Source organism: Salvia hispanica, chromosome 4 (genome assembly GCF_029641045.1).
Source record: "Salvia hispanica isolate PSC_SH4W2 chromosome 4, Shi_PSC_v1, whole genome shotgun sequence".
NCBI classification, from domain to species: domain Eukaryota; kingdom Viridiplantae; phylum Streptophyta; class Magnoliopsida; order Lamiales; family Lamiaceae; genus Salvia; species Salvia hispanica.
In genome coordinates, this window is record NC_142695.1 from 2,140,098 (window position 1) to 2,163,490 (window position 23,393).

General features: G+C 38.3%; 4 protein-coding genes across 4 annotated transcripts; all 4 read right to left on the minus strand.

The window, feature by feature from the left end:
* Nucleotides 1–231: 231 nt before the first annotated feature.
* On the minus strand, nt 232–4,524 carry LOC125193448 (putative disease resistance protein At1g50180). The gene is made up of 3 exons (XM_089070179.1): nt 3,434–4,524; nt 1,133–2,882; nt 232–520 (listed from the first exon to the last, which is right to left on the minus strand). Exons 1-3 carry the CDS (start codon nt 4,422–4,424, stop codon nt 484–486), a joined length of 2,778 nt encoding a protein of 925 aa, XP_088926305.1. The 5' UTR covers nt 4,425–4,524; the 3' UTR covers nt 232–483.
* Nucleotides 4,525–8,993: 4,469 nt separating this feature from the next.
* Nucleotides 8,994–11,722, minus strand: LOC148927028 (uncharacterized). The gene has a single exon (XM_089056404.1). The coding sequence runs from the start codon at nt 11,696–11,698 to the stop codon at nt 9,797–9,799; it is 1,902 nt and encodes a 633-aa protein (XP_088912530.1). The 5' UTR covers nt 11,699–11,722; the 3' UTR covers nt 8,994–9,796.
* A 3,459-nt stretch (nt 11,723–15,181) lies between these two features.
* On the minus strand, nt 15,182–17,408 carry LOC148927029 (uncharacterized). The gene has a single exon (XM_089056405.1). The coding sequence runs from the start codon at nt 17,382–17,384 to the stop codon at nt 15,483–15,485; it is 1,902 nt and encodes a 633-aa protein (XP_088912531.1). The 5' UTR covers nt 17,385–17,408; the 3' UTR covers nt 15,182–15,482.
* Nucleotides 17,409–18,896: 1,488 nt separating this feature from the next.
* LOC148927030 (uncharacterized) lies at nt 18,897–23,094 on the minus strand. Its single transcript, XM_089056406.1, has one exon. The coding sequence runs from the start codon at nt 23,068–23,070 to the stop codon at nt 21,172–21,174; it is 1,899 nt and encodes a 632-aa protein (XP_088912532.1). The 5' UTR covers nt 23,071–23,094; the 3' UTR covers nt 18,897–21,171.
* Between the last annotated feature and the right edge of the window lie 299 nt (nt 23,095–23,393).

The window sequence follows — 23,393 nt, forward strand, 5'->3', positions numbered from 1 at the left end:
AAAACACTGACCTATGATGTTGATGACACCAGCAAAAGCTACCGCAAACAGAGAAAAAAACACATATCACTAGTTAATGTCTCACTTTAGAAAGAATTTCAGATGCAGAGTTTTGATAGATGTAAATCAGAGGAAGTATATTTTTCCATCAGCATAACTTTTCTTAGAAATATCAACCATACTTTTTGTAAAAAAAAGGATTTCAGAATAATTGTAGCCATACTGTCCTGATAAATAAATAAATGGATATGCAATTTGTCTTGATACATGACTAGTTAAAAAAGCAAACGTAGTAGTTTGCCTTACATGACATGACAAGTTAATATGTACAACAATATAATTACATGGAGATTGCCAGAGTTGATAAACAAGGAATATACAAAATGATGTTTGAAAAGAATTGCAAAGAGAGAAGCAAGTCATTGGAATAAATAATTTTAGATTCGCCAGAATTGAGAAAACAGAAATCAGGAAGAAATAACTTCATTCTGGGAAGAATATCAGGTTTTTTGTTGGTGATCTGCAAAGTAAAATGTGAAGAGGATCCTGGGAGTTAGAAGTAATGGGTATTTGCATAAGTAAAAATAATAAAATAAAATACTATAGAATGTTGACATGGAATACATAGATAAAAGAGAGAGACAAGAAATCAATGTGCTAAACGAAAAATACTAAAAATAAAGGAATCTTGCATGGTATTTATATTATGTTCTAGGATGATGGTACCACACATAAAATTTCTTGCAAATTCCTTCACCTATGTAACTGAGATTTCGTTTGAATATTCGTAGAATTATTTATAATTAATGTATATGATAGGTAAAAAAATAATTTACATAGAGAGATATATAAATATAAGTTTTTTTTTAGATTTATTGAGGTATTTAAGGATTGAGAATTGCCACTAGAAGTGACATGTGATAAAGATTCAAAAATCCGATAGCATTAAGACAACTTATCGAGTTCATTATCTATATTGCGCTACGACATTATTCAAATGCATCTACAATTGGTTTTATTTTGATCCTATACCATAATTTTAGCTTATTTGATATATAACTTTAAGAATTAATATTATCTTATCATTATTGATAAAAAAAAAACAATGTAAATATGCTTGCAAATTTGTTACCTCATAATCTTGACAAATGGGGCATAATCTTCTTCTTTCACTCTCTCCATGAATTCACTTGGCATGCTCCTGATTTTTATCTCTTGAAGAGTGGAGATGAGTCTCAAGCCATCCGGAAGCTTCTTCAAATTGCAACACGAATCGATCGACAAGAAAGTAAGCTTCGACAATGCTCTTTCTTTCACTTCCCATTTCTTCAAATCTTGCAAGTCGGAAAGATAAAGCTTCTTTAGTTGCGGGAATGAATTCGAAAGGAAAATCAATGTTCCTCTTATCTCTACTTTCCTCAACTCGAGCCTTTGCAACATCGGATACTTTCCAATCTCCATCACTTCTACAACACCCTCGCAGTCGAAAAGTCCCAAATATACCAAATTTTGACACATCCCTTGTTTATAGTACGGAAAATTGCCACTCATATTGCATTTGAAGAACCACATGGTAACCAAAGAAGGAGACATCAACCCTTCATTTAATACCTCTCTATTTTTATGTGAACTTAAATCACATGACTCAACCACGAGATGAGTCTCGCGTAGTTGGCTATTTTTGTTGCTCAACACAATCGACAGGCTATACACATCATAAACTCTAACGTATAGACTTTGCAGGCTGACTAATTTGGGGATATCTTCGATGCAAGTAGTCTCGCTACTAATACTTTCTAACGTCTCCAACTCCTCTAGCCCGTCTAGTCTTAGTTTCTCCTCTCCAATCAACTCTATTCTCCTAGTGAGATACAAATGCTTTAGTCTTTTCATCTTCCAAATCACATTTGGCAATCTAAGAACAATCAACGGTGACACTCGCAAATCTAAGATCTGCAAGTACATCATGCTGCATATAGATTTCGGTAGCTCTCTCACATTAGACAGCATCAAACTCAAGTATCGTAAATGAATTAGTTCACCCACCTTGCTCGGTAACATCCTCCCTTCAAACTCACAACCTTCTACCACAAATATCCTCAAGCATTTCGACTTCTCAAAGTTAATCGAATTCTCTTTCAAGACAATTTGTGAACCGAGAAAACTACCTTTTCGGAGAAGCATGAAGGATCTAAGATGATCAAGTTCCTCTAGCCCATCTATGCTCGATGCACTCTTCTCGAGGTCATAATTTATGGCTAATCTGCTTATGGAAATGCGAACGGTTGGAGGTAGTGCTAGCCTCGGTGAAGGAATGCCACACAGATATCTGGAAGCATCAATGCGCTTCACAAACTTTTCTTCTTCAGCCTTCGAAGAGCAGAGATCATGCATCAAATCATGCAGCCCGCACGAATCAAAATTCTTATGCAGAGTGCTGTAAACTTGACTCTTGTGCAGTTGAACCATACACCTCATAGCGAGCTCAGTTAGATATCTCTGAGCCACATCTTTGAGAGTCTCGTTAGGCCCTTTATCTTGGTATGAAATGAAGCCTTCCGCCATCCACAATAAATACAATCTCTCGGTATCAATCTTGTGATCCTCGGGAAAACATGCTAAATAGAGAAAGCATGGTTTCAAGTAATAAGGCAAGGCATCATAGCTCAACTCCAACACTTGTTTTACCCTTGTATATTCTTCAACACCTTCTCCATGCCTTAGATATGATTCCATGTTCATATTAACCTTTTGCCATTCTAGTAAAGTGTGCTCTTTTTGGTGCAAAATCCCTCCAATAACACAAATAGATAGTGGCAACCCTTCACACTTTGATACAATTTCTCTTCCAATATGTTCAAATAATTCTAAATCTTCATCAACTGCCACAATATACAACATAATAAGATACATGTATTTTGTTTATTCTAGAATTATCAAAATAATACTAATAAGATTTAGCATTACAAGTTATTTTCTATCGGAAGTAGCCTTACAAGTTACTACAATTCATCAAATAAAAATATGAATAGTACTTGTATAAATCTTATTCTTTACTCTTTATCAAAACTTTCTCTATTGTATCTATCTATCTATCTATCTCATTTATTAATTATGTTATATTTGATCTCTTTTCATTACTTTATTAATTCATATAAATCTTTTTTTTTCTTTTCATTTTGTGGACAAACTATACCCTAGAAAAAGTTATTTTCTACACAACCTATTTTATTTTTAACTATATATTTTTAACATCTATTTATATACCACCATAAAACTTATTTATATAAGATGCAGGAAGATGCAGAGAGAGCACATTTGATCTATATACCCTACACAAGTTATAACCTACTTTCACAACTAATGTGGAACATTTAGTCGTAACAATACTGTTCCTACTTTAGCAGTGTTTCGTCAAACGACAAAAACTAACCTGGAGAAAAGTCTGATACTTTTTGAAGTAAAGCCCATCCTTCATCTTCTGTCAGAAATTTAGCCTTGTGAGGTTCGGATTGTTGATTAGCAATATTCCTAGATCGAGTGGTGAGAATCACATTACAATCAACCGGCAATGCTTTCTTAATGATTTCCCAATGAACATCTTCCCATATATCATCTATCACAATCAAACATTTTCTCTCCACCAAAAAACTATGAATTCTTCTCACCAATTCATCAACATCCATGCCTTTAATCTCTACCTTGCTGTCAAGTTGTTTCAAAATCTTGCCCAAAACGGACTTATGCTCAAACTGTTGGGTGATGCAAACCCATACTCGAGCATAAGACTGGAGGTCTCTGTGGTTGTACACCTTCCTCGCGAGGGTGGTTTTTCCGAGACCACCCATCCCATATATCTTCACTACCCGGGGCCGTTTCACATCCTTCACCTTGGAGACCAAAAGCTCGATGTCTCTCTCCATGCCCACGAAATGAGGCTCAACCTCATGCGCGTACGTCTGTCTCAGCAGACGATTCCGCTCATCGTCCTGCTTCATGAGAGACGAGCATTCTTGTCCCAGCTCCGACTCTAACTTGCTAGTGAGGTCGGATAAGGCGGATATTATGACGCGAGCCTCGTTCCCGGCCTGGTGGACGCTGTAGCACTCGCAGATGATGCAAATGTACCTTTGGAGTTTTTCCTTGAGACTCTTCCACCCTTCCCTTCTGGATTGGACTTCAACGGCATACGTTTCGAGGAGATTCTCGGCTTTGAAAGCGAGATCTTTGAGCTGGGAAATGTAAAGCTTTAGAGTTGGAGAATCGCGTTTGTCTCTGTCGGCTTTCATCAGCAAGGCGTGAATGCTTCTCAAATCGCTTTCGACTTTGTCGACGTCACCTCCCACACTAAGCAGAAAGTTGGTTTCTTCAACCAGCAATTCACGAAGGATTTCCAGAAACACATTTGCAAAATAATCTGCCATTCTACCTTTTTTTGACAGATTAGATTCTGTGTTATCTACACAAATGCTTCATAGAAATGCAGAGATTTTCAAATTGGAGAAAAGAAGAACACCCAATTAAGGCAAATGGAATTGTTTGATAGGGAAGGAAGCTCACTATACGTGCCTTCTATAGCATAGAGATCCTACTTTTATCTATAAAGTTACTATTTAATGTTTAGGCGTTTGCTTTAGCAATGTTTAGAGGTTTGCTTTATGCTTAAGTAATGTTTAGGGATTTAATTTATTCTTCAAGAGCCTACACATATTTAAAACTACAAATATGGGAAAATATCACATGCATAAGCAAATAATTAAAATCAAATCAAATCATATTCAAATCGCTTAGATCCCATAGCACAAGTAGTACTTCCACTCAAGGTCTAAGCCTGCTTAGATCCAAATCTTATGCAGGCTTAGATCTGAAAACGAAATAGCACAAGGTCAATTATATAATATACTTAGTTAGTAACAGAGAAAATACAAAAGAGTAACAATCTCTATATGATAATAATCTATGCTTTCAAATTCATTACCTTTGCTCAGCCCTTTTAGTCTCCAAATGTTGTTATGACAACGCGCATAATCTTTCTTCTTTTACTCTCTCTTCACGAATTCTCTTGGCATGTTATAGAGATGGATCCGTCGAAGAGTGGAGATGAAACTCAAACCATCTGGAACCTTCTCCAAATTGCGGCACTCAAGGATAAACAAGGAAGTAAGTTTTGGCATTGCTCTTTCTTCCACTTTTCATCCCTGTAAATCTCCAAACTTGCAGCTGCTTGAGCTGTGGGAATGAATTTGAGTGGCAGTAATGTTTCTGCCATCTCAACTTCTTGCAACCAGAGATGTTGCAACATGGAATACTTGGAAAACTACTCCATCACATCTAACTAAACCTTGTATTTTCACAGTTCATAAGTTGCTAAATTCTAGCACATCCATTGTTTGTACTTTGTAGTATGGAAAACTGCCACTCGCATCACATTTCTTAGCCTCCAAAGTGACTAACGAAGGAGACATCAACCCGTCCTTTAAAACCTCCCTACCTTTCTCCCAACTTGATCAACAGAAGCAATGAACACCAACAACATTACTATATCTGGATTCTAGTTTTAGTTTATAGAGATGAAAATTACAATTTCCAAGTAATCAAACCACAGCATTCAACTTGGATTCATACATTGTTTTTTCTTCCTTCTAATTTGGATTATTATTCATCTCTTCCACTCCAGAGTAGTACTTCCACTCAAGGATCAAACTTATGCATGCTTATGATCTGAAACGAAATAGCACAAGGTCAGGTATATAGTAGGAGTAGTTAGTTATAGAGAAAATACAAAAAGTAACAACCTCTCTCTATATAATAATCTATGCTTCTAAAATCATTACCTTTGCTCAACCCTATGTTTGTACGACAAATGGCGCATAATCTCCTTTTTTTACTCTCATCACGAATTCTCTTGGCATGCTGGCGAGATGGATCTTTCGAAGGGTGGAGCTCAAACCATCTGGAACCTTCTCCAAATTGCGGCACTCAAGGATAAACAAGGAACTAAGTTTCGGCATTGCTCTTTCTTCCACTTTCCATTCCTTTAAATCTTCCAAGTTGCAGAGACCAAGCTGCTTGAGCTGTGGGAATGAATTTGAATGACAGATTAATGTTTCTGGCATCTCGACACCATTCAGCGAGAGATGTTGCAACACGGGATACTTGCCAAACTCCATCACGTCTACCTTAACCTTGCATTTAAATAGTTCCAAAGTTAATAAATTCTGACACATTCCTTGTATGTAGTATGGAAAACTGCCACTCATATTGCATTTCTCCAATCGCAAACTAACCAACGAAGGTGACATCAACCCACCATTTAAAATCTCTTTGCCATTCTCCAAACTTAAGTCACATGACTCCACCACAAGATGAGTGAGAGGTCGGGATTTCGCACGCGTGTCGTAGGCGCGTGTCCCTTCCTATTCAACAAGATTTATAAGTTCCCACTTTCCAAAATACTATTAATTAGTATATGATAAGTTAGGGTGTCGAACCCACGAGGAACGGTAGCATCCGTTATGCATTTCCACACTTAGAAAGGTTTTGGCGATGCCGCCACGCTCTAAATTAGGGGTGGGAACTGAACTACGAAATATAAACAACACTTAAGCTAAGATTGGGAACTAAACATGCAAATAACATGCAATTAAAATAAAGCATTTAAACTGGAAAGTAGACTGGGCAAGTTGGTAAACTGGGCAACTTAGCAGTGGCGAAAATAAGAACATTTCGGAAATGAAAACAAAGCAGCATCTAGCACGAATTTTACTAAGTTCAGAAGCAAAAGAAACTAAGTTAAAAGCTAAGGAAGATAAACTAAGTGTTAGCTACTAAAGAAATCTAGAAACTAGGATTGTGACATGTTCAAAAGGTGAACTTTAAAGCCCTAACTAATGTGACTTAAAGCTTAAATGAAAAGCATGTGGAGTGCAGAAATTATCTAATCTAAATGGCTGCCAAAAGTGAAAGGAAAGCATGTACTTGTTGTCTCCTAAACTCTATTACCCAAGGTGTAAAACCATTGGATAAAAGCCTACAACTAATGGACAAAGAACTTGACTTCTAAAAGCTGATCTTGGCTCCTAATTCTACATCATAAGGCACGAAAATAAGAGTAAAAAGGGAGTAGATGGCTGCTACATAATTAAAATGGCAAGAGAAACACAAGATCAACAAGTAAACTACCTAAACATGCATTGAAAATACCAAATGAAAAGCTGGATATTAAAGCACTTAACCATGATGAAAGAAGCTTAAAAACAACAACAATGGAGGATGAATAACAAGACAAGAAATTAAAGCCACAAACATAACACTTAAAACATGCTAAACTAATTAATCTAGGTGATTTAAACTCTAAATAAGAACACAACTTTTTTCTTCTTGAAACTTTCGAAACTAACAACTAACTAAAACAATTAAAACTGAACTAAAGACATTGGGAAAGATTTATACTAAGCAAGAAAGGTTTAACAAACACTAGAACAACAACAAGATAAAAATCGAAAATGAACAAGAGCTAAATTCAAAGCACATTAAATACACAAACACTAACAGAATTACTACTTGAAATGAGCTTTTAAAACAAGAACAACAACAACAACTAAGAGTGAGATTGGTCCAAAAGAACTCCAAAAGCTAAGAACAAGCAACTAGAGAAATAAACACTACTACTAAACTACTACTACTTCAACCCATGATGAACAATGATCTTGGCAGCCTTGAAGTTGAAATCTTTCTTCTTAAGGAAGAGAGAAAGTTTCCTAGAGAGAGAATAAACTAAACTAAAGAGTGATAAAGTTCTAGTTGTTGGTGACTAAGTTTTTTTTTAATACATATCCAATAAAAGATATTCTCCTTCTTTTTTACTCTCCAAGGGCAGATATGGGCGTGTGTAGCAAGTGAGAGTTGTCCTTGATAAGTGTGTGGAAGTGGCTTTAGTCATTTTTCCGTCAGGTTCAAACTGGCCAGTCCAACAGCTTGGGCAGTTTGGGTCTTCTTTGCCTTCTTTCTCCACTTTCTTCTATTCCTTGTCATTTTGCCCTCTTTTTTGCATGTTTTCCTCTTGATGTCTTCATTAAGCAGCTTCCAAACTTAATGATCCATTCCCTGCCAAAAAACATCTTTTTCATGCAAATATTCAACTAATAAGTGCGAAAAGTGATTAAATCCGAGTGACGAAAACTAGCCTATCAAACATCCTCACACTTGGATCATACTTGTCCCAAGTATGTGGTTAGACTTTTCACTCAATTGCTAGTTTAAGTCACTCTCCTCTACTTTCTAGACACACACACTAACTAAAACACAACGCTACACATAGACATTTACTAAGCACAAACACACACAACGACTCAAGATACACACGAAAGACAAACCAAGCAAGTTGTATGAAAAGCGTAATGATACCCCCGAGAACCAAGCTCAAAACAGATTTTTAAAACATAATTTTTTAAAACATAATTTTCTTCATCGAACAATGTGGTTCCAACCGTCGGTATCATCAAGATAGTTTAGCACATATCACAAGCAAAAGATTCACTCCCTGACCCTCTCAAAATGTAAGGACAATTCTCTCAATAATAATAATGAAAATGCAATCAAGGAGATATCACTTTATCACATGTAGCTCAAGAGGGTCTTTTACGGGATGTAATGGGGCTTGGGACCATTTAAATATTGTCGGTTAGATCCTAGGGGTCCTAAGCTAGTGAGTGTAGTACAACAAAAACTTGTGCTTATTCTCCAAAGGGATACTTAGAAACTCCAAACACAGTCACCCACAATCAAACCAAAAGTTAGAGATGCATTTAACTTTCTTCTTCTTTCTTTTTTCTTTTTTCCTCTTCCTCTTCATTTTCTTTTTCTTTGATCTACCTTCCCACTCTTTCCTTTGTCATTTCCATTTTCTCGTTGTTTTGCTTCCTTCTGTTTTTTTTTCTTTTCTTTTTCCTTCTTTTTTCTTCCTTTTCTTTTTCTTTTTTCATAACCGCCACTGTTTTTTCTTTTTTTGGTGGGGGGAGCAGATTTGATTGGATATTCACAAATGCTATCTCTTTTTCAAAAGTTGGTGATCATGTAGAAGCAACTAAGAACATTTATTTTGCACAAGAGGGAAACCATTTTCTAACTTAGAAAGAAATGTAGGCTCGAGGTTTCAAAGTGGCAACTAGGGGTAGCTCTTTTTGGTTGATGTAATCACAAAGAATAAGGCTCAATTTGGCTTTTCCTAGTGCCCTCTATCTATGCCATAGTGACCAAGCGATATCAACAATCATGCAAGACAATGTCATTTCACGCTCGAAACACATGTAGAAAGTGTTCTACTTTTTTGGCTTTGAACCTTACCATTTATGGGCTTTTATGCAAGTGGTAGTGCTTCACATTTCCATCGTACTCAGCTTCATTCAATCAAAACCACAAGTTCTTGAAGTAAATTTTTCAAAACAAAGCAAGTCATTTTTTTTTTTTTTACAATTCAACAAGTATATATATATATATTTTTTTTGCTACGATTCAATAGGGGGATCATTACCAAATCATGCATCAAGGCTTGGGAAAAAGATAAAACACGCACTTCACAAAAATGTCACAATACAACACGACCAAACAACAAAACAAACCCCCTCCTCACACTTAGACATTGCTTGCCCTCAAGCAAGTTTGGTTGAAATGTTGGAAAAGGAAACAAATCACATAAAACTTCGAAAACCAAGAAAGACACACAAGAATCCCACCTCCTCACACTTGGGCATTGCTTGCTCTAGAGCAAGTAGACCAAGTGTTTAGAGAAAGATTACTAACAACACATAACAATCACGAAGACCGGCAAGGCCACAAAGCATGCATCAAGGCCGACAAGGCCACAATATATACAAAACAAGGCCGGCAAGGCAACAATTACAAAAACTTTAAAGCAAACACATACATCACACACAAAACACATATATACAACAAATAAAAGAGAGGGTTGGATAGAAATCACCTCCCCCGCACAAAGCGGGGGGTACGGGCTGATGTGGCAGATGGTGCTAGAGCTGGTGCAGCTGCCTCCTTTGGTTTTGATCCCAGGCTCATGTGTTGGCTCGGCGGCTCCTTCAGCTTTGGCTACTTTATCCACTATGGCATTCAGACTGCCCAGTTCAGTAAACTGGGCAGGATCCATGTGTTCTTCCAAAAATACATCATCAAATCTTGTTTTCCAATCCTTCCAAGTAGAAGCACTCAATTTCCTTTTAGGATCCCTGTATAGTTTGGAACCCTTCTCTGAACTCATGTAAATTACACAAACATTGGGGCTTATACACATGATGTCGTCGGCCGAAGTCCAAACGGTCAACTCTTTTTGCCTCTTTAAAACTTTGGTTAGCTCTTCTTCTTGGCTCTTGTCTAGGCTACTAATCGTGGTAACGGTCTCATTTGAGTCCAAAGATTTGAAGCCGGAAGGAAATGCATTCGGATCCAATTTAGGCGGATAAATCTCCAACAGTAGCAACTCTTCCTCCACGCTTAGGCTGGGCAGCTCATTCTGACTAGGCAGTTCCTCAGGATCTGGCAGTTTACATCTCTCGGGCGGGTTTGTGTGATTCTTCTTCTTACACCAAGTCATTATTTCAGTCTCTATCTCCTCATCACTAAGCCCTTGAGTGTTGAACAACATGCATTTACTAAGTCCTTCGAGCTCAACTTGTTCTTCAATGGAGGGCAATGGATACATATCTTGCAAAAACTCGGCTTCAAGAAAGTCGAGACCCTTCAATTCTTTGATCAACTTCTCACCTTGGCCATTTTCCAACTCACTATCGATGATAACATGGAGAGTGTCACTTTCCCCAAGAAAGACATGCTTGAGGTTGGTGGGCAGCAGCTTCAACTCCAATTTAGGTGACCGAACTTCCAACGATACCAATTCCTCATCTGCCCTCAGACTGGGCAGTTCGCCTGTATCAGGCAGCTTGCTGGTAGACTTAGCATGCTCTAATTTGTTGCACCCCTTTATGATGTCCGATTCTGGACTCAAAGGCATAGGTGTAGGCCCATCAGGTTGAATGATAATATTCTCTTCAATCTCCACATCGCTATCCTCTTCATCTTCAAACCAAGCAGTGTTCTGACTTGGGCAGTGTGCTACACTGGCCAATCTGGGCCCCTGCTCCAATGTTTCCTCCGGTCCGTTCTTTGAGTTATTGATGAATGAAGCTTTCAACTCTTTCCCGGACCTAAAGGTAATCTGACTAAGGTTCTCCTTCCTTGGTGATTGCACTTGAGCCGGAACTCCTCCACCATTCCCACGCATATTATTGATGGAAGTCGCCAATTGTGTCATTTGGCGTGCAAGATGATCAAGACTAATCATTTGCTCATATTGTTCGTCATGCATCTCATGCACTACATTGTAATTGGCTTGCAAATTGTTTTGCATGAGTTGTTGGGATGTGATTAGATCCTCCATCATTTCTTCTAAGCACTTTGGTGGCATTGGCGGATGATTTGATTGATATTGGCCAAGTTCTTGTGGCTGAAAACACGGAGGGAATCCACTTGGATCGGGAGACCAATAAACATGATTAACATCTGATCCATGGAAAGCTTGGTAATTTACTTGTGGTGGTGGACCTTGATATTGTTGATTCGGATTGGTCCATACAAAATTGGAATGATCATGCCATCCAAGATTGTATGGATCTGTGAAATGATCCATGTTGCACTTTAATGGCACACCACTCTCGTCATTGGCTCTTGAATTGATTTCCTCATCAGTTTTCTCCAAACTCTCTGACTAGACAAGCTGGGCAGTATGTTGAACTTGGCAGTTATATGAACTGCCCAGGACAGAGAAACCAATACCCACTTGTTCTCTCAAGCGAGCTACCTTGCGTAGCCTCTTCGGTGTCTACTTAACTCCAATATCGAACAACAAACTTGGAGAAGAGGACCTGCTCATAACCTAAAAATAAAAGAGAAAAAAAACAACAACAAAAAAAACAAGTCAAAAACTATATACAATAAGTGTAGGAATACATAACAAGACAACAACACCGATCCCCGGCAACGGCGCCATTTGAGAGGTCGGGATTTCGCACGCGTGTCGTAGGCGCGTGTCCCTTCCTATTCAACAAGATTTATAAGTTCCCACTTTCCAAAATACTATTAATTAGTATATGATAAGTTAGGGTGTCGAACCCACGAGGAACGGTAGCATCCGTTATGCATTTCCACACTTAGAAAGGTTTTGGCGATGCCGCCACGCTCTAAATTAGGGGTGGGAACTGAACTACGAAATATAAACAACACTTAAGCTAAGATTGGGAACTAAACATGCAAATAACATGCAATTAAAATAAAGCATTTAAACTGGAAAGTAGACTGGGCAAGTTGGTAAACTGGGCAACTTAGCAGTGGCGAAAATAAGAACATTTCGGAAATGAAAACAAAGCAGCATCTAGCACGAATTTTACTAAGTTCAGAAGCAAAAGAAACTAAGTTAAAAGCTAAGGAAGATAAACTAAGTGTTAGCTACTAAAGAAATCTAGAAACTAGGATTGTGACATGTTCAAAAGGTGAACTTTAAAGCCCTAACTAATGTGACTTAAAGCTTAAATGAAAAGCATGTGGAGTGCAGAAATTATCTAATCTAAATGGCTGCCAAAAGTGAAAGGAAAGCATGTACTTGTTGTCTCCTAAACTCTATTACCCAAGGTGTAAAACCATTGGATAAAAGCCTACAACTAATGGACAAAGAACTTGACTTCTAAAAGCTGATCTTGGCTCCTAATTCTACATCATAAGGCACGAAAATAAGAGTAAAAAGGGAGTAGATGGCTGCTACATAATTAAAATGGCAAGAGAAACACAAGATCAACAAGTAAACTACCTAAACATGCATTGAAAATACCAAATGAAAAGCTGGATATTAAAGCACTTAACCATGATGAAAGAAGCTTAAAAACAACAACAATGGAGGATGAATAACAAGACAAGAAATTAAAGCCACAAACATAACACTTAAAACATGCTAAACTAATTAATCTAGGTGATTTAAACTCTAAATAAGAACACAACTTTTTTCTTCTTGAAACTTTCGAAACTAACAACTAACTAAAACAATTAAAACTGAACTAAAGACATTGGGAAAGATTTATACTAAGCAAGAAAGGTTTAACAAACACTAGAACAACAACAAGATAAAAATCGAAAATGAACAAGAGCTAAATTCAAAGCACATTAAATACACAAACACTAACAGAATTACTACTTGAAATGAGCTTTTAAAACAAGAACAACAACAACAACTAAGAGTGAGATTGGTCCAAAAGAACTCCAAAAGCTAAGAACAAGCAACTAGAGAAATAAACACTACTACTAAACTACTACTACTTCAACCCATGATGAACAATGATCTTGGCAGCCTTGAAGTTGAAATCTTTCTTCTTAAGGAAGAGAGAAAGTTTCCTAGAGAGAGAATAAACTAAACTAAAGAGTGATAAAGTTCTAGTTGTTGGTGACTAAGTTTTTTTTTAATACATATCCAATAAAAGATATTCTCCTTCTTTTTTACTCTCCAAGGGCAGATATGGGCGTGTGTAGCAAGTGAGAGTTGTCCTTGATAAGTGTGTGGAAGTGGCTTTAGTCATTTTTCCGTCAGGTTCAAACTGGACAGTCCAACAGCTTGGGCAGTTTGGGTCTTCTTTGCCTTCTTTCTCCACTTTCTTCTATTCCTTGTCATTTTGCCCTCTTTTTTGAATGTTTTCCTCTTGATGTCTTCATTAAGCAGCTTCCAAACTTAATGATCCATTCCCTGCCAAAAAATATCTTTTTCATGCAAATATTCAACTAATAAGTGCGAAAAGTGATTAAATCCGAGTGACGAAAACTAGCCTATCAAACATCCTCACACTTGGATCATACTTGTCCCAAGTATGTGGTTAGACTTTTCACTCAATTGCTAGTTTAAGTCACTCTCCTCTACTTTCTAGACACACACACTAACTAAAACACAACGCTACACATAGACATTTACTAAGCACAAACACACACAGCGACTCAAGATACACACGAAAGACAAACCAAGCAAGTTGTATGAAAAGCGTAATGATACCCCCGAGAACCAAGCTCAAAACAGATTTTTAAAACATAAATTTTTAAAACATAATTTTCTTCATCGAACAATGTGGTTCCAACCGTCGGTATCATCAAGATAGTTTAGCACATATCACAAGCAAAAGATTCACTCCCTGACCCTCTCAAAATGTAAGGACAATTCTCTCAATAATAATAATGAAAATGCAATCAAGGAGATATCACTTTATCACATGTAGCTCAAGAGGGTCTTTTACGGGATGTAATGGGGCTTGGGACCATTTAAATATTGTCGGTTAGATCCTAGGGGTCCTAAGCTAGTGAGTGTAGTACAACAAAAACTTGTGCTTATTCTCCAAAGGGATACTTAGAAACTCCAAACACAATCACCCACAATCAAACCAAAAGTTAGAGATGCATTTAACTTTCTTCTTCTTTCTTTTTTCTTTTTTCCTCTTCCTCTTCATTTTCTTTTTCTTTGATCTACCTTCCCACTCTTTCCTTTGTCATTTCCATTTTCTCGTTGTTTTGCTTCCTTCTGTTTTTTTTTCTTTTCTTTTTCCTTCTTTTTTCTTCCTTTTTTTTTTCTTTTTTCATAACCGCCACTGTTTTTTCTTTTTTTGGTGGGGGGAGCAGATTTGATTGGATATTCACAAATGCTATCTCTTTTTCAAAAGTTGGTGATCATGTAGAAGCAACTAAGAACATTTATTTTGCACAAGAGGGAAACCATTTTCTAACTTAGAAAGAAATGTAGGCTCGAGGTTTCAAAGTGGCAACTAGGGGTAGCTCTTTTTGGTTGATGTAATCACAAAGAATAAGGCTCAATTTGGCTTTTCCTAGTGCCCTCTATCTATGCCATAGTGACCAAGCGATATCAACAATCATGCAAGACAATGTCATTTCACGCTCGAAACACATGTAGAAAGTGTTCTACTTTTTTGGCTTTGAACCTTACCATTTATGGGCTTTTATGCAAGTGGTAGTGCTTCACATTTCCATCGTACTCAGCTTCATTCAATCAAAACCACAAGTTCTTGAAGTAAATTTTTCAAAACAAAGCAAGTCATTTTTTTTTTTTTTACAATTCAACAAGTATATATTTTTTTTTTTTTGCTACGATTCAATAGGGGGATCATTACCAAATCATGCATCAAGGCTTGGGAAAAAGATAAAACACGCACTTCACAAAAATGTCACAATACAACACGACCAAACAACAAAACAAACCCCCTCCTCACACTTAGACATTGCTTGCCCTCAAGCAAGTTTGGTTGAAATGTTGGAAAAGGAAACAAATCACATAAAACTTCGAAAACCAAGAACGACACACAAGAATCCCACCTCCTCACACTTGGGCATTGCTTGCTCTAGAGCAAGTAGACCAAGTGTTTAGAGAAAGATTACTAACAACACATAACAATCACGAAGACCGGCAAGGCCACAAAGCATGCATCAAGGCCGACAAGGCCACAATATATACAAAACAAGGCCGGCAAGGCAACAATTACAAAAACTTTAAAGCAAACACATACATCACACACAAAACACATATATACAACAAATAAAAGAGAGGGTTGGATAGAAATCACCTCCCCCGCACAAAGCGGGGGGTACGGGCTGATGTGGCAGATGGTGCTAGAGCTGGTGCAGCTGCCTCCTTTGGTTTTGATCCCAGGCTCATGTGTTGGCTCGGCGGCTCCTTCAGCTTTGGCTACTTTATCCACTATGGCATTCAGACTGCCCAGTTCAGTAAACTGGGCAGGATCCATGTGTTCTTCCAAAAATACATCATCAAATCTTGTTTTCCAATCCTTCCAAGTAGAAGCACTCAATTTCCTTTTAGGATCCCTGTATAGTTTGGAACCCTTCTCTGAACTCATGTAAATTACACAAACATTGGGGCTTATACACATGATGTCGTCGGCCGAAGTCCAAACGGTCAACTCTTTTTGCCTCTTTAAAACTTTGGTTAGCTCTTCTTCTTGGCTCTTGTCTAGGCTACTAATCGTGGTAACGGTCTCATTTGAGTCCAAAGATTTGAAGCCGGAAGGAAATGCATTCGGATCCAATTTAGGCGGATAAATCTCCAACAGTAGCAACTCTTCCTCCACGCTTAGGCTGGGCAGCTCATTCTGACTAGGCAGTTCCTCAGGATCTGGCAGTTTACATCTCTCGGGCGGGTTTGTGTGATTCTTCTTCTTACACCAAGTCATTATTTCAGTCTCTATCTCCTCATCACTAAGCCCTTGAGTGTTGAACAACATGCATTTACTAAGTCCTTCGAGCTCAACTTGTTCTTCAATGGAGGGCAATGGATACATATCTTGCAAAAACTCGGCTTCAAGAAAGTCGAGACCCTTCAATTCTTTGATCAACTTCTCACCTTGGCCATTTTCCAACTCACTATCGATGATAACATGGAGAGTGTCACTTTCCCCAAGAAAGACATGCTTGAGGTTGGTGGGCAGCAGCTTCAACTCCAATTTAGGTGACCGAACTTCCAACGATACCAATTCCTCATCTGCCCTCAGACTGGGCAGTTCGCCTGTATCAGGCAGCTTGCTGGTAGACTTAGCATGCTCTAATTTGTTGCACCCCTTTATGATGTCCGATTCTGGACTCAAAGGCATAGGTGTAGGCCCATCAGGTTGAATGATAATATTCTCTTCAATCTCCACATCGCTATCCTCTTCATCTTCAAACCAAGCAGTGTTCTGACTTGGGCAGTGTGCTACACTGGCCAATCTGGGCCCCTGCTCCAATGTTTCCTCCGGTCCGTTCTTTGAGTTATTGATGAATGAAGCTTTCAACTCTTTCCCGGACCTAAAGGTAATCTGACTAAGGTTCTCCTTCCTTGGTGATTGCACTTGAGCCGGAACTCCTCCACCATTCCCACGCATATTATTGATGGAAGTCGCCAATTGTGTCATTTGGCGTGCAAGATGATCAAGACTAATCATTTGCTCATATTGTTCGTCATGCATCTCATGCACTACATTGTAATTGGCTTGCAAATTGTTTTGCATGAGTTGTTGGGATGTGATTAGATCCTCCATCATTTCTTCTAAGCACTTTGGTGGCATTGGCGGATGATTTGATTGATATTGGCCAAGTTCTTGTGGCTGAAAACACGGAGGGAATCCACTTGGATCGGGAGACCAATAAACATGATTAACATCTGATCCATGGAAAGCTTGGTAATTTACTTGTGGTGGTGGACCTTGATATTGTTGATTCGGATTGGTCCATACAAAATTGGAATGATCATGCCATCCAAGATTGTATGGATCTGTGAAATGATCCATGTTGCACTTTAATGGCACACCACTCTCGTCATTGGCTCTTGAATTGATTTCCTCATCAGTTTTCTCCAAACTCTCTGACTAGACAAGCTGGGCAGTATGTTGAACTTGGCAGTTATATGAACTGCCCAGGACAGAGAAACCAATACCCACTTGTTCTCTCAAGCGAGCTACCTTGCGTAGCCTCTTCGGTGTCTACTTAACTCCAATATCGAACAACAAACTTGGAGAAGAGGACCTGCTCATAACCTAAAAATAAAAGAGAAAAAAAACAACAACAAAAAAAACAAGTCAAAAACTATATACAATAAGTGTAGGAATACATAACAAGACAACAACACCGATCCCCGGCAACGGCGCCATTTGAGAGGTCGGGATTTCGCACGCGTGTCGTAGGCGCGTGTCCCTTCCTATTCAACAAGATTTATAAGTTCCCACTTTCCAAAATACTATTAATTAGTATATGATAAGTTAGGGTGTCGAACCCACGAGGAACGGTAGCATCCGTTATGCATTTCCACACTTAGAAAGGTTTTGGCGATGCCGCCACGCTCTAAATTAGGGGTGGGAACTGAACTACGAAATATAAACAACACTTAAGCTAAGATTGGGAACTAAACATGCAAATAACATGCAATTAAAATAAAGCATTTAAACTGGAAAGTAGACTGGGCAAGTTGGTAAACTGGGCAACTTAGCAGTGGCGAAAATAAGAACATTTCGGAAATGAAAACAAAGCAGCATCTAGCACGAATTTTACTAAGTTCAGAAGCAAAAGAAACTAAGTTAAAAGCTAAGGAAGATAAACTAAGTGTTAGCTACTAAAGAAATCTAGAAACTAGGATTGTGACATGTTCAAAAGGTGAACTTTAAATCCCTAACTAATGTGACTTAAAGCTTAAATGAAAAGCATGTGGAGTGCAGAAATTATCTAATCTAAATGGCTGCCAAAAGTGAAAGGAAAGCATGTACTTGTTGTCTCCTAAACTCTATTACCCAAGGTGTAAAACCATTGGATAAAAGCCTACAACTAATGGACAAAGAACTTGACTTCTAAAAGCTGATCTTGGCTCCTAATTCTACATCATAAGGCACGAAAATAAGAGTAAAAAGGGAGTAGATGGCTGCTACATAATTAAAATGGCAAGAGAAACACAAGATCAACAAGTAAACTACCTAAACATGCATTGAAAATACCAAATGAAAAGCTGGATATTAAAGCACTTAACCATGATGAAAGAAGCTTAAAAACAACAACAATGGAGGATGAATAACAAGACAAGAAATTAAAGCCACAAACATAACACTTAAAACATGCTAAACTAATTAATCTAGGTGATTTAAACTCTAAATAAGAACACAACTTTTTTCTTCTTGAAACTTTCGAAACTAACAACTAACTAAAACAATTAAAACTGAACTAAAGACATTGGGAAAGATTTATACTAAGCAAGAAAGGTTTAACAAACACTAGAACAACAACAAGATAAAAATCGAAAATGAACAAGAGCTAAATTCAAAGCACATTAAATACACAAACACTAACAGAATTACTACTTGAAATGAGCTTTTAAAACAAGAACAACAACAACAACTAAGAGTGAGATTGGTCCAAAAGAACTCCAAAAGCTAAGAACAAGCAACTAGAGAAATAAACACTACTACTAAACTACTACTACTTCAACCCATGATGAACAATGATCTTGGCAGCCTTGAAGTTGAAATCTTTCTTCTTAAGGAAGAGAGAAAGTTTCCTAGAGAGAGAATAAACTAAACTAAAGAGTGATAAAGTTCTAGTTGTTGGTGACTAAGTTTTTTTTTAATACATATCCAATAAAAGATATTCTCCTTCTTTTTTACTCTCCAAGGGCAGATATGGGCGTGTGTAGCAAGTGAGAGTTGTCCTTGATAAGTGTGTGGAAGTGGCTTTAGTCATTTTTCCGTCAGGTTCAAACTGGCCAGTCCAACAGCTTGGGCAGTTTGGGTCTTCTTTGCCTTCTTTCTCCACTTTCTTCTATTCCTTGTCATTTTGCCCTCTTTTTTGCATGTTTTCCTCTTGATGTCTTCATTAAGCAGCTTCCAAACTTAATGATCCATTCCCTGCCAAAAAACATCTTTTTCATGCAAATATTCAACTAATAAGTGCGAAAAGTGATTAAATCCGAGTGACGAAAACTAGCCTATCAAACATCCTCACACTTGGATCATACTTGTCCCAAGTATGTGGTTAGACTTTTCACTCAATTGCTAGTTTAAGTCACTCTCCTCTACTTTCTAGACACACACACTAACTAAAACACAACGCTACACATAGACATTTACTAAGCACAAACACACACAACGACTCAAGATACACACGAAAGACAAACCAAGCAAGTTGTATGAAAAGCGTAATGATACCCCCGAGAACCAAGCTCAAAACAGATTTTTAAAACATAATTTTTTAAAACATAATTTTCTTCATCGAACAATGTGGTTCCAACCGTCGGTATCATCAAGATAGTTTAGCACATATCACAAGCAAAAGATTCACTCCCTGACCCTCTCAAAATGTAAGGACAATTCTCTCAATAATAATAATGAAAATGCAATCAAGGAGATATCACTTTATCACATGTAGCTCAAGAGGGTCTTTTACGGGATGTAATGGGGCTTGGGACCATTTAAATATTGTCGGTTAGATCCTAGGGGTCCTAAGCTAGTGAGTGTAGTACAACAAAAACTTGTGCTTATTCTCCAAAGGGATACTTAGAAACTCCAAACACAGTCACCCACAATCAAACCAAAAGTTAGAGATGCATTTAACTTTCTTCTTCTTTCTTTTTTCTTTTTTCCTCTTCCTCTTCATTTTCTTTTTCTTTGATCTACCTTCCCACTCTTTCCTTTGTCATTTCCATTTTCTCGTTGTTTTGCTTCCTTCTGTTTTTTTTTCTTTTCTTTTTCCTTCTTTTTTCTTCCTTTTTTTTTTCTTTTTTCATAACCGCCACTGTTTTTTCTTTTTTTGGTGGGGGGAGCAGATTTGATTGGATATTCACAAATGCTATCTCTTTTTCAAAAGTTGGTGATCATGTAGAAGCAACTAAGAACATTTATTTTGCACAAGAGGGAAACCATTTTCTAACTTAGAAAGAAATGTAGGCTCGAGGTTTCAAAGTGGCAACTAGGGGTAGCTCTTTTTGGTTGATGTAATCACAAAGAATAAGGCTCAATTTGGCTTTTCCTAGTGCCCTCTATCTATGCCATAGTGACCAAGCGATATCAACAATCATGCAAGACAATGTCATTTCACGCTCGAAACACATGTAGAAAGTGTTCTACTTTTTTGGCTTTGAACCTTACCATTTATGGGCTTTTATGCAAGTGGTAGTGCTTCACATTTCCATCGTACTCAGCTTCATTCAATCAAAACCACAAGTTCTTGAAGTAAATTTTTCAAAACAAAGCAAGTCATTTTTTTTTTTTTTACAATTCAACAAGTATATATATATATATTTTTTTTGCTACGATTCAATAGGGGGATCATTACCAAATCATGCATCAAGGCTTGGGAAAAAGATAAAACACGCACTTCACAAAAATGTCACAATACAACACGACCAAACAACAAAACAAACCCCCTCCTCACACTTAGACATTGCTTGCCCTCAAGCAAGTTTGGTTGAAATGTTGGAAAAGGAAACAAATCACATAAAACTTCGAAAACCAAGAAAGACACACAAGAATCCCACCTCCTCACACTTGGGCATTGCTTGCTCTAGAGCAAGTAGACCAAGTGTTTAGAGAAAGATTACTAACAACACATAACAATCACGAAGACCGGCAAGGCCACAAAGCATGCATCAAGGCCGACAAGGCCACAATATATACAAAACAAGGCCGGCAAGGCAACAATTACAAAAACTTTAAAGCAAACACATACATCACACACAAAACACATATATACAACAAATAAAAGAGAGGGTTGGATAGAAATCACCTCCCCCGCACAAAGCGGGGGGTACGGGCTGATGTGGCAGATGGTGCTAGAGCTGGTGCAGCTGCCTCCTTTGGTTTTGATCCCAGGCTCATGTGTTGGCTCGGCGGCTCCTTCAGCTTTGGCTACTTTATCCACTATGGCATTCAGACTGCCCAGTTCAGTAAACTGGGCAGGATCCATGTGTTCTTCCAAAAATACATCATCAAATCTTGTTTTCCAATCCTTCCAAGTAGAAGCACTCAATTTCCTTTTAGGATCCCTGTATAGTTTGGAACCCTTCTCTGAACTCATGTAAATTACACAAACATTGGGGCTTATACACATGATGTCGTCGGCCGAAGTCCAAACGGTCAACTCTTTTTGCCTCTTTAAAACTTTGGTTAGCTCTTCTTCTTGGCTCTTGTCTAGGCTACTAATCGTGGTAACGGTCTCATTTGAGTCCAAAGATTTGAAGCCGGAAGGAAATGCATTCGGATCCAATTTAGGCGGATAAATCTCCAACAGTAGCAACTCTTCCTCCACGCTTAGGCTGGGCAGCTCATTCTGACTAGGCAGTTCCTCAGGATCTGGCAGTTTACATCTCTCGGGCGGGTTTGTGTGATTCTTCTTCTTACACCAAGTCATTATTTCAGTCTCTATCTCCTCATCACTAAGCCCTTGAGTGTTGAACAACATGCATTTACTAAGTCCTTCGAGCTCAACTTGTTCTTCAATGGGCAATGGATACATATCTTGCAAAAACTCGGCTTCAAGAAAGTCGAGACCCTTCAATTCTTTGATCAACTTCTCACCTTGGCCATTTTCCAACTCACTATCGATGATAACATGGAGAGTGTCACTTTCCCCAAGAAAGACATGCTTGAGGTTGGTGGGCAGCAGCTTCAGCTCCAATTTAGGTGACCGAACTTCCAACGATACCAATTCCTCATCTGCCCTCAGACTGGGCAGTTCGCCTGTATCAGGCAGCTTGCTGGTAGACTTAGCATGCTCTAATTTGTTGCACCCCTTTATGATGTCCGATTCTGGACTCAAAGGCATAGGTGTAGGCCCATCAGGTTGAATGATAATATTCTCTTCAATCTCCACATCGCTATCCTCTTCATCTTCAAACCAAGCAGTGTTCTGACTTGGGCAGTGTGCTACACTGGCCAATCTGGGCCCCTGCTCCAATGTTTCCTCCGGTCCGTTCTTTGAGTTATTGATGAATGAAGCTTTCAACTCTTTCCCGGACCTAAAGGTAATCTGACTAAGGTTCTCATTCCTTGGTGATTGCACTTGAGCCGGAACTCCTCCACCATTCCCACGCATATTATTGATGGAAGTCGTCAATTGTGTCATTTGGCGTGCAAGATGATCAAGACTAATCATTTGCTCATATTGTTCGTCATGCATCTCATGCACTACATTGTAATTGGCTTGCAAATTGTTTTGCATGAGTTGTTGGGATGTGATTAGATCCTCCATCATTTCTTCTAAGCACTTTGGTGGCATTGGCGGATGATTTGATTGATATTGGCCAAGTTCTTGTGGCTGAAAACACGGAGGGAATCCACTTGGATCGGGAGACCAATAAACATGATTAACATCTGATCCATGGAAAGCTTGGTAATTTACTTGTGGTGGTGGACCTTGATATTGTTGATTCGGATTGGTCCATACAAAATTGGAATGATCATGCCATCCAAGATTGTATGGATCTGTGAAATGATCCATGTTGCACTTTAATGGCACACCACTCTCGTCATTGGCTCTTGAATTGATTTCCTCATCAGTTTTCTCCAAACTCTCTGACTAGACAAGCTGGGCAGTATGTTGAACTTGGCAGTTATATGAACTGCCCAGGACAGAGAAACCAATACCCACTTGTTCTCTCAAGCGAGCTACCTTGCGTAGCCTCTTCGGTGTCTACTTAACTCCAATATCGAACAACAAACTTGGAGAAGAGGACCTGCTCATAACCTAAAAATAAAAGAGAAAAAAAACAACAACAAAAAAAACAAGTCAAAAACTATATACAATAAGTGTAGGAATACATA